Source organism: Bombus terrestris, chromosome 9 (genome assembly GCF_910591885.1).
Source record: "Bombus terrestris chromosome 9, iyBomTerr1.2, whole genome shotgun sequence".
NCBI lineage: Eukaryota > Metazoa > Arthropoda > Insecta > Hymenoptera > Apidae > Bombus > Bombus terrestris.
The window spans coordinates 5,739,117-5,751,936 of NC_063277.1; the positions used below are offsets into that span (position 1 = coordinate 5,739,117).

At 39.0% G+C, this 12,820-nt stretch overlaps 1 protein-coding gene across 1 annotated transcript; it reads right to left on the reverse strand.

Annotated features, from left to right (window-relative positions):
• Positions 1-353: 353 nt before the first annotated feature.
• On the reverse strand, positions 354-4,999 carry LOC125385617. Its single transcript, XM_048408463.1, has 4 exons — positions 4,877-4,999; positions 2,503-3,544; positions 1,211-2,355; positions 354-464 (listed from the first exon to the last, which is right to left on the reverse strand). The coding sequence occupies exons 1-4, from the start codon at positions 4,997-4,999 to the stop codon at positions 354-356; spliced, it is 2,421 nt and encodes an 806-aa protein (XP_048264420.1).
• Positions 5,000-12,820: the final 7,821 nt, after the last annotated feature.

Below are 12,820 nucleotides of genomic sequence, written 5' to 3' on the forward strand. Positions count from 1 at the left end.
CGGTTAGAAAATACAGCCTGTGTTAAGCCTCGTGGCGTAACATCCTCCCCCCGTTGAGAGGGTACCGATCAAATGATATGGTGTGGAGTCAGTTGCGTCGCTGGCGAATCTCCTTGGCTCCGTGTGGGTGGTCGGACTCGTCTGGATCTGGGTGAATGGGTAAGGGGACCAGTCTTTTGACGCCACGATCCAGGGTAGTTGTTGCCGTCTGCACGGTGGCGGTCCGTATGATTCCGTCGACTCCTGGATGGACCTTGATCACGCGGCCCAAAGGCCATTGCATGGATGGTACGTTATCCTCCCTGAGAACTACTACGGTGCCTTCTCGGATATCATGTTTGCCCTTATCCCATTTATTGCGGCGGGTTAGCTCGTTGAGGTACTCTCGATGCCATCTGCTCCAGAACTGCTGTTTGATCTGGTGGATGCGCTGCCAACTTGATAGCTGCCCTGATGGAACTGTCCTGAAATCACGCTCCCGTAAATTCGTGAGTGTGTCACCGATTAGAAAATGACCGGGAGTGAGGACAGGGGGATCTTTCGGATCGGATGATATGGGAGTCAGTGGGCGTGAATTAAGGATGGCTTCAATTTCAACCACAAGAGTATGAAGGTGCTCAAAGGTCAAGAGTTCCGTGCCGACGACGCGGATGAGATGGCGCTTGAAGGATTTCACCGCGGCTTCCCATAAACCGCCAAAGTGTGGTGAGTTTGGAGGGTTGAAACGCCATTGGATCTGTCGGTCGGCGAGAAAAGTCTGTACCCTCTCCTTGTGGTCGTCAGACTGCAATAGGGTCCGGAGTTCTTGCAGCTCCCGGTTGGCCCCGACGAAATTGGTGCCATTGTCGGTAAGGATGGTTGCGCAATGTCCTCGCCGCGAAATGAATCGACGTAAGGCGGCTAGGAAAGCGTCGGTGGTTAGGTCGCTGACTAGCTCTATGTGGACCGCCTTGGTTGCTAGACAAACGAATATGGCAGCGTATATTTTTATTTTACGTCGGTTGCGATCCCTCCTCTCCTTGATGTAGAATGGGCCGCAGTAGTCGATTCCGACGTTCGTAAACGGACGCGATTCGGTAATGCGCGCCTCTGGCAAATCACCCATCAAATATTCCACTGGCGGCGGGTTGGCTCTGCAGCAGCGGACGCACCTTTTAATGGTACGCCACACTTGGCTACGACCGTCGATCGGCCAATAGCGCAATCTTACCGCGTACAGGGTAGCTTGTGTCCCGGTGTGGTGGTTTTTCCGATGCTCCTGGTCTATGATGAGCTCTGTAATAGATGCTTTGGGCAATATAATGGGGTGTTTTTGATTGAATGGTATAGAAGAGCTGGTTAGTCGTCCTCCGACTCGTAATATCCCATCTTCGTCGAGGAAGGGATTTAATGGCTGTAGTTTTCCTCCAACGTCCCTGCTTCGATCTTTCTGTAGTGTCCGAATTTCCGTCGCAAAATGACCGGATTGTATGATTTTGATCACCCTGTTGTGAGCCCTGGTTAATTCGTCTGTTGTTAGATGGGCAGCTAGGTGTTGTTTATGTTTCCATCGAAGACACCAAGCGACGACTCTGATTAGTCTGGTCCAGGACGAGTATCGGTGGAGGAGGGGGTTATCGTTGTTATTCGTCGTTAGACAGATCGTTTTTTTCTGTTCCGGGATGTCCCCCGACGGTGTAAGGATCCAGATCGGCCAGTTCTCCGGCTGCTGCTTGAGCCATTCGGGTCCGTGTTTCCAGATGTTTGGACGCAGGAATTCCTTGGGAGCCTGCCCTCGGGAGATCAGATCCGCTGGGTTGTCATCCGTAGACACATGCCGCCAATCGGCGATGTTGGTTTTCGCTTGGATCTCGGCCACGCGGTTCGCTACGAATGTTTTTAATGTATGTGGCGAGGACTTGATCCACTGGAGTACGATAGTCGAATCTGTCCAATAAACTATTCGAGAAACGTCTATAGTGAGGGAAGTCTTTACCATGGACATTAGCGAGGTGAGGAGCAATGCTCCGCTTAATTCGAGTCTTGGGATTGTCAGGGATTTTAGCGGCGCGACCTTTGATCGCGCGGTGAGTAATTGGGTTTCGATACGTCCATCCGAGCTGCGACTGCGCAGATATATACATGCCCCGTATGCCTTTTCACTGGCGTCGCAAAAACCGTGTAGTTCTATCTGAGTAGCTGCCTTGACCACCATTTTGCGAGGAAATCGAGTATCACTAAGCAAGGGTAGTTGGGTATAGTATCGGTCCCATTCTGTATGCAACTCGGATGGCAAGGATTCATCCCAGTCTAGTTTTAATGCCCAGACGCGTTGAAGCAATATTTTGGCTCTGACAATCACTGGCGCGAGCAATCCTAGTGGATCATAAATTCGGGCTATCACCGAACTTATTGATCACTTTGTGACACGGGTGATGGTCGCTGTGGGTGCAACTGAGTATAGTATTGTGTCATCCTGGGAATTCCAATAGATACCTAGAGTTTTCAATGTCTGTGACTCACCCAATTGTAGTGTTCGATTTGTATCTTTCTCGGATAGTCCACGCAGTATGTCCTTATCGTTAGATGCCCATTCACGGATGTTTAAGCCGCCCGATCTGAGAAGGTCCGTGAGTTCGTGTCGTACCGCTATTAACTCTTCCTTTGTATCGGCCCCGGTGAGGGCGTCGTCGACATAGAAATCACGCTGTACAACCGATGACGCTCGCGGAAATCGATCTCCTTCGTCTTCTGCTAGTTGTTTCAGGCAGCGGAGTGCTAAATATGGGGCAGCTGATAGTCCGAAGGTCACGGTGTTGAGCTGATAAGTATCGATTTCCCCGTTGGAATTGCGCCATAGAATCAGCTGATATTTACGATCGTCTGGGCGTACGAGAATTTGTCGATACATCTTCTCGATGTCACCCGTTAGGACATACTGGTGTGATCGGAATCTCAGCAGAATTTCAACCAGATCTTCTTGGAGTTTGGGTCCGGTATGCAGAGTGTCGTTGAGAGAAACTCCGGTGGTGCTGATTGCTGATCCATCGAACACTACCCGGAGTTTAGTGGTGTTGCTCGATTCCTTTATCACGCCGTGATGCGGCAAATAGTAACCATTATTTGAGGGCTGAGTGTGCGGAATCTTGGTCATATGACCTAAGTCTAAATATTCTTGGATCACCGTGTTGTATGCGGCTTCGAATTGCTTATCGCGTTGGAACCGGCGAGAAAGAGCGGCGAGTCTACTCATTGCAACGGACTTTGATGTCCCAAGTGTGGGAAGCTTCTCGTTGAAGGGCAGGGCGACGATATATCGCCCTTCCTTGTTGCGTCGGACATGGTTACGGAAATGTTCTTCGCACTGTAATTCCGATTCTGATAAATGTGTAGTGGATGGTCCCTCGTCGATTTCCCAGAATCGCGAGAGATCCGTTTGTAGATCGGCTGTGGTAATGTGAAACGAATGTGTGCCCGATTGCGTGGATGGGCTCCCCCCGATAACCCAACCGAAGCGAGTTTTTTGCAAACATAACTCAGTATCGATGGATTGTGGTATTTTAATCTGCCCGACACATAATGAGGCTAACGTTGGTCCCGAGCTTAGTAATATTTCGATAGGGCTTGGTATGTGAAATGTTGGATCGGCTAATTTTAGATTTTTGGGTATCTGGAGAGCGGACCGATCGATTGGATGGTCTGGGACTGCCGATGATATTGTTGGGATTACTAAAAACGTTGCTGTGCGTTCATATTTGCCATCCGTAGAAACAATGGTGGTCGTTAGTTGGCTCCTTGCGATAGTGGTTAAGTCGTCGAGGGCTCCGATTGGGACCGAACATCTCTTTCGTTTTATACCGAGGGAGTTTGCGAATTTCTCAGTCATGAAATTCATACTAGAGCCAGTATCTAGCAGTGCTCTGGCTCGAATTGGAGATGCCCTCTTGTCTAGCACATCGATCTGTGTTGTGACCAGCAGATCATGATGCGGCGTAACGTCTAGAGATATATGTGTCGTTTCGGTCCCTTCCTTTGCGGCCCGTTTGTCTAGTCAGTTTTGACCTGGGTGGGTTTTGGACGCGGATTCTGGGACATTACCCTTGGTCTGTGGTGCGCGTGACTCATACGAAGTGTGAGCTTTCGTATCGTTTGGGGCCGAAGGTGTAGGGTTATTTGAATGTTTGGCGGGTCGTCTCGAATGGTGGACCGAACGCGGCTTCGATGATCCGGATGGCGATTGTCCATGAGAGGATCGTTTGTACGATGAACGACCTCCCGACGATCGACCGCTTGATGAACGACTGTCTGACCACGACCGACCGCTCGATGAACGATTGCCCGACGCCCGACCGTTCGATGAACAACTATCCGACGACTGAATGCTTGGCGACCGACCCTTTGACGACCGACCGCAGGACGACCGAGGATTTTCTTGTATTTGTTCTCGATGTAGGTACGTATGATGTCGTCGCCCGCAGATATGACACGAACGCGCGGTGCACTGTGTTATCGAATGTCCGTTGCCTAGACAGTTTGTACACAGCGATGCCATTTTTACGAGTTGAAGACGTTCTATGGTTGATTTGGCTTTGAAAACCTTACAGTCTCTGAGTTTGTGGGGTCCGTCGCAGGTCGGACACACCAGCGCCCTGCTGGTTGTGGCATAGGTTCGTCCACGTGGTAGGTTATATCGGCGACGAGGAGGTTTGGGGGGTGACTCCTTTGTTTTCGTTACTTTAGAGAGGAGCTGATTCCCGTTGGCTCGTGTTTTTAGGAATTCCATCAGCTGATGGTAGGAAGGTACTTCCTGATTTGGCAACGTACGTTGCCATTTACGCATACTGGACGCAGGCAATTTTGACGCGATCAACTCGATCAGTACTACATCTGAAGTTACCGACTGTCCTAATCTTTCGAGCGCTTTGAGATTTACGCTGATGGTTTCCATCAAATCCTCAATGGCTTCAGGAGTTTCCTTTTCTATTTCGGGATAACCGCGCATCAATTCCCAATGGCGCATACAGATCCGGAGGGGGCAATTGAATTTCTCCTTCAATGTGTTAAGCGCGATGGGGTAGTTGGCATCTGTGGGTTCCAATGATTGGATGCTCCGTGCGGCCCGTCCAGTGATAGCTGCGCGTAGATATTGAAATTTCTGGACATTTGTTAAATTTTCATTGCGATCTACCGTGGATGAGAACGTGTCATAAAAATAGGTCCAGTTCTCGAGGGCACCGTCGAACTGAGGAGCGCGGACCTCTGGTAGGGTGAGTGATGTCGGCTCGGGCTTCACGCCTGAATCGCGCGTTTTAGTTGGCGAGGGGTTTGGTGCGGGTATTTTATCAAGGAGACCTGTGAACCGTACGTCAATCTCCAGCTTCTCTTGATACAACGCGGCGGCCCGACCGACTTCCCCTTCATCTAACCCTTCTAACTCGTCTTGAACCGCGACTAACTTCTTCCAGATGTCGTCGAACGCTTGACGGCAAGATACTAAGTAACCGTTGTTTACTTGACCAGACTCTTCGTATTCATCGAGTTGGCGTTTCGTGATTGTAAAGCGGTTGGCGAGGCCGCTGCGTCTCCGCCTCAATGTGCTGATCGAGTCAGGTTGAGCCATGTTTGGTGTTAATGGTAGGAACGATCTTACCTTGATCAAATGGGCGTTGATCTGAGAGTCGTTTTTTACTCGCTACAGTGTGGTGTGGTCTCGTGTAGATGCTGAACGAAGGAGGTGTTCCTCTCCGGTGGCGGCTCCTTTGGTCAGTTGACTAAGATGTTGGAGTGTGGATTTCACGTGACACTGTATAGTCACTGGTCAGTACACTTCTTTGGTGGCACGTGATCCGGCTCGAAGGACCATGTATTTTCGAGCTATCGCGGGGAGGCGCGGTCGTTAGAATACGCGCCAACGGGAGTCGTAAATTCCCGTTACGATTAAAATGATCGACACCACGAATAGTTCGATCCCCGTATTTCGAATAAGATAATAGGGGTGATTCAGGTATGATAACACTGTGACTCACAGAGTTAAAATTTATATTTCTAACACTTAGTATACACGATTAAATAGATATAAATAATTAACAACTTATCGCACGAAAATAATATAGATGTGTACAATATAGAGCAAGGCTCTTACAATTGAATTTAGTCTATTAGTGGACGTAGCACTGTAGGATACTTAGTAGAATAAGTGAATGTTCGACAATGTCGCGGACCGACTTGGTTTACGTTCCGTGGGCGTTATATTTAGAGTTAGAAGTTAGGCGTTAGATTTTTTACTCAATGCTTTACGATATTTATATAGGCTCGTCTGACCTCTCGATGTGTAACGTTCGACTCGTCACAAGGAACTGATCGACTTTGGATGATTTCTTTGTCTCATCTTTAAGACGCCCCCACCATCCTTAGGTCACGCCACCGTTCGCACCTATGATCACGTATGTCCGCTCTTGCGTGGAAAACGTAACGGACCAAATTCGACGTTCCGAGAACTCGCTGCTTGGCAACAGCTATGCGCTCGTCGATACATTGTATATGATCCGGCGGTCAGATAAGACGATCTGACTGAGACATTGCAGGGCCGCGAGTGACGGTTAGAAAATACAGCCTGTGTTAAGCCTCGTGGCGTAACAACTATATAACGTTAAACGTTATAACGTCATACTATGTAACGTTACACGTTGTATGGTAATAGTATATAACGTTATACATTACAACGTAATACTATTTAACGTTATACGTTATAACGTAATACTATATAACGTTACACGTAGTATGGTAATAGTATATGACGTTATACGTTATAACGTGATACTATATAACGTCATACGTTACAACGTAATACTATATTACGTTACACGTTGTATGGTAATAGTATATAACGTCATACGTTACAACGTAATACTATATAACGTTACACGTTGTATGGTAATAGTATATGACGTTATACGTTATTACGTAATACTATATAACGTTATACGTTATAACGTAACACTACAGATCGTTAAACGTTATAACGTAATACTATATAACGTTACACGTTGCATGGTAATAGTATATGACGTTATACGTTATAACGTAATACTATATAACGCTATACGTTATAACGTAATACTATATAACGTTATATGTTTTATCGTAATACTACATAACGTTAAAGGTTATAACGTCATACTACATAACGTTAAACGTTATAACGTCATACTATGTAACGTTACACGTTGTATGGTAATGGTATATAACGTTATACATTACAACGTAATACTATTTAACGTTATACGTTGTATGGTAATAGTATATGACGTTATACGTTATAACGTAATACTATATAACGTTACACGTCATAACGTAAAACTACATAACGATAAACGTTATAACGACATAATATATGAAGTTGCACGTTGTATGGTAATAGTATATAACGATATACGTTACAACGTAATACTATTTATCGTTATACGTTATAACGTAATACTATATAACGCTATACGTTATAACGTAACACTATATAACGTTACCCGTTGTATGGTAATAGTACATAACGATATACGTTATATCGTAATGCTATATAACGTTACCCGTTGTATGGTAATAGTACATAACGTTAAACGTTATAACGTCATACTATATAACGTTACACGTTGTATAGTAATGTTATATAACGTTATACGTTATAACGTAATACTATATAACGCTATACGTTATAACGTAATACTATATAACGATACACGTTATATCGTAATAGTATATGACGTTATACGTTATAACGTAATACTACATAACGTTAAACGATATAGCGTCATACTATATAACGTTACACGTTGTATGGTAATAGTATATGACGTTATACGTTACAACGTAATACTATTTAACGTTATACGTTATAACGTAATACTATATAACGTTAAACGTTATGACGTCATACTATATAAAGTTACACGATGTATGGTAATAGTATATAACGTTATACGTTACAACGTAATACTATTTAACGATATACGTTTTAACGTAATACTATATAACGTTACACGTTGTATGGTAATTGTATATGACGTCACACGTTATATCGCAATACTATATAACGTTACACGTTGCATAGTAGTATTATGTAACGTTATACGTTATAACGTAATACTATATAACGTTATATGATTTAAGGTAATACTACATAACGTTAAACATTATAACGTCATACTATGTAACGTTACACGTTGTATGGTAATAGTATATAACGTTATACATTACAACGTAATACTATTTAACGTTATACGTTATAACGTAATACTATATAACGTTACACGTAGTATGGTAATAGTATATGACGTTATACGTTATAACGTAATACTATATAACGTCATACGTTACAACGTAATACTATATTACGTTACACGTTGTATGGTAATAGTATATGACGTTATACGTTATAACGTAATACTATATAACGTTACACGTTTTATCGTAATAGTATATAACGTTATACGTTATAACGTAAAACTGCATAACGATAAACGTTATAACGTCATACTATATAACGGTACACGTTGTATGGTAATAGTATATGACGTTATACGTTATAACGTAATACTATATAACGTTACACGTTATATCGTAATAGTATATGACGTTATACGTTATAACGTAATACTATATAACGTTACACGTTTTATCGTAATAGTATATAACGTTATACGTTATAACGTAAAACTACATAACGATAAACGTTATAACGTCATACTATATAACGGTACACGTTGTATGGTAATAGTATATGACGTTATACGTTATAACGTAATACTATATAACGTTACACGTTATATTGTAATAGTATATGACGTTATACGTTATAACGTAATACTATATAACGTTATACGTTATAACGTAATACTATTTAACGTTATACGTTATAACGTAATACTATATAACGTTACACGTTACATCGTAATAGTATATAACGTTATACGTTATAACGTAATACTACAGAACGTTAAACGTTATAACGTAATACTATATAACGTCATATGTTATAACGTAATACCATTTAACGTTATATGTTTTATCGTAATACTACATAACGTTAAACGATATAACGTCATACTATATAACGTTACACGTTGTATGGTAATAGTATATGACGTTATACGTTATAACGTAATACTATATATCGATACACGTTATATCGTAATAGTATATAGCGTTATACGTTATAATGTAATACTACATAACTTTAAACGATATAACGTCAAACTATATAACGTTACACGTTGTATGGTAACAGTATATGACGTTATACGTTACAACGTAATACTATTTAACGTTATACGTTATAACGTAATACTATACAACGTTAAACGTTATGACGTCATACTATATAACGTTACACGTTGTATGGTAATAGTATATGACGTTATACGTTATATCGTAATACTATATAACGTTGCACATTATATCGTAATACTATATAACGTTAAACATTATAACGTCATACTATGTAACGTTACACGTTGTATGGTAATAGTATATAACGTTATACATTACAACGTAATACTATTTAACGTTATACGTTATAACGTAATACTATATAACGTTACACGTAGTATGGTAATAGTATATGACGTTATACGTTATAACGTAATACTATATAACGTCATACGTTACAACGTAATACTATATTACGTTACACGTTGTATGGTAATAGTATATGACGTTATACGTTATAACGTAATACTATATAACGTTACACGTTTTATCGTAATAGTATATAACGTTATACGTTATAACGTAAAACTGCATAACGATAAACGTTATAACGTCATACTATATAACGGTACACGTTGTATGGTAATAGTATATGACGTTATACGTTATAACGTAATACTATATAACGTTACACGTTATATCGTAATAGTATATGACGTTATACGTTATAACGTAATACTATATAACGTTACACGTTTTATCGTAATAGTATATAACGTTATACGTTATAACGTAAAACTACATAACGATAAACGTTATAACGTCATACTATATAACGGTACACGTTGTATGGTAATAGTATATGACGTTATACGTTATAACGTAATACTATATAACGTTACACGTTATATTGTAATAGTATATGACGTTATACGTTATAACGTAATACTATATAACGTTATACGTTATAACGTAATACTATTTAACGTTATACGTTATAACGTAATACTATATAACGTTACACGTTACATCGTAATAGTATATAACGTTATACGTTATAACGTAATACTACAGAACGTTAAACGTTATAACGTAATACTATATAACGTCATATGTTATAACGTAATACCATTTAACGTTATATGTTTTATCGTAATACTACATAACGTTAAACGATATAACGTCATACTATATAACGTTACACGTTGTATGGTAATAGTATATGACGTTATACGTTATAACGTAATACTATATATCGATACACGTTATATCGTAATAGTATATAGCGTTATACGTTATAATGTAATACTACATAACTTTAAACGATATAACGTCAAACTATATAACGTTACACGTTGTATGGTAACAGTATATGACGTTATACGTTACAACGTAATACTATTTAACGTTATACGTTATAACGTAATACTATACAACGTTAAACGTTATGACGTCATACTATATAACGTTACACGTTGTATGGTAATAGTATATGACGTTATACGTTATATCGTAATACTATATAACGTTGCACATTATATCGTAATACTATATAACGTTACCCGTTGTATGGTAATAGTACATAACGATATACGTTATATCGTAATGCTATAAAACGTTACCCGTTGTATGGTAATAGTACATAACGTTAAGCGTTATAACGTACATACTATATAACGTTACACGTTGTATAGTAGTGTTATATAACGTTATACGTTATAACGTAATACTATATAACGCTATACGTTATAACGTAATACTATATAACGTTATATGTTTTATCGTAATACTACATAACGTTAAAGGTTATAACGTCATACTACATAACGTTAAACGTTATAACGTCATACTACATAACGTTAAACGTTATAACGTCATACTATATAACGTTACGTGTTGTATGGTAATAGTACATAACGTTAAACGTTATAACGTAATACTACATAACGTTAAACGTTATAACGTCATACTATATAAAGTTACACGTTCTATGGTAATAGTATATAACGTTATACGGTACAACGTAATACTATTTAACGATATAAGTTATAACGTAATACTATATAACGTTACACGTTGTATGGTAATTGAATATGACGTTACACGTTATATCGTAATACTATATTACGTTACACGTTGCATAGTAGTATTATGTAACGTTATACGTTATAACGTAATACTATATAACGTTATATGTTTTAAGGTAATACTACATAACGTTAAACGTTATAACGTCATACTATGTAACGTTACACGTTGTATGGTAATAGTATATAACGTTATACATTACAACGTAATACTATTTAACGTTATACGTTATAACGTAATACTATATAACGTTACACGTAGTATGGTAATAGTATATGACGTTATACGTTATAACGTGATACTATATAACGTCATACGTTACAACGTAATACTATATTACGTTACACGTTGTATGGTAATACTATCTAATGTCATGCGTTACAACGTAATACTATATAACGTTACGCGTTGTATGGTAATAGTATATAACGTTATACGTTATAACGTAATACAATTTAACGTTATACGTTATAACGTAATACTATATAACGTTACACGTTTTATCGTAATAGTATATAACGTTATACGTTATAACGTAAAACTACATAACGGTAAACGTTATAACGTTATACTATATAACGGTACACGTAGTATGGTAATAGTATATGACGTTATACGTTATAACGTAATACTATATAACGTCATACGTTACAACGTAATACTATATTACGTTACACGTTGTATGGTAATACTATATAACGTCATGCGTTACAACGTAATACTATATATCGTTACACGTTACATCGTAATAGTATATTACGTTACACGTTGTATGGTAATACTATATAACGTCATGCGTTACATCGTAATACTATATAACGTTACACGTTGTATGGTAATAGTATATAACGTTATACGTTGTATGGTAATAGTATATAACGTTATACGTTACAACGTAATACTATATAACGTTACACGTTATATCGTAATAGTATATAACGTTATACGTTATAACCTAATACTACAGAACGTTAAACGTTAAAACGTAATACTATACAACGTTACACGTTGTATGGTAACAGTATATGACGTTATACGTTATAACGTAATACTATATAACGTCATACGTTACATGGCAATACTATATAACGTTACACGTTGTATGGTAATAGTATATAACGTTATACGTTGTATGGTAATACTATATAACGTCATGCGTTACAACGTAATACTATATAACGTTACACGTTGTATGGTAATAGTATATAACGTTATACGTTATAACGTAATACTATTTAACGTTATACGTTATAACGTAATACTATATAATGTTACACGTTTTATCGTAATAGTATATAACGTTATACGTTATAACGTAATACTATATAACGATACACGTTATATCGTAATAGTATATAACGTTATACGTTATAACGTAATACTACATAACGTTACACGATATATTGTAATACTATATAACGTTACACGTTGTATGGTAATAGTATATGACGTTATACGTTACAACGTAATACTATTTAACGTTATACGTTATAACGTAATACTATATAACGTTAAACGTTATGACGTCATACTATATAACGTTACACGTTGT

Excerpts from the sequence above, each read along its gene's own strand:
- LOC125385617 (XM_048408463.1), bottom strand. The coding sequence starts at position 4,999 with ATGCGCCATTGGGAATTGATGCGCGGTTATCCCGAAATAGAAAAGGAA. Across the intron at positions 2,356-2,502 it reads AAATCGAACACTACAATTGG|GATTGCTCGCGCCAGTGATT; the intron begins GTGAGTCACAGA and ends ATGATCCACTAG. Across the intron at positions 465-1,210 it reads CACAAGCTACCCTGTACGCG|GACAGTTCCATCAGGGCAGC; the intron begins GTAAGATTGCGC and ends GCGTGATTTCAG.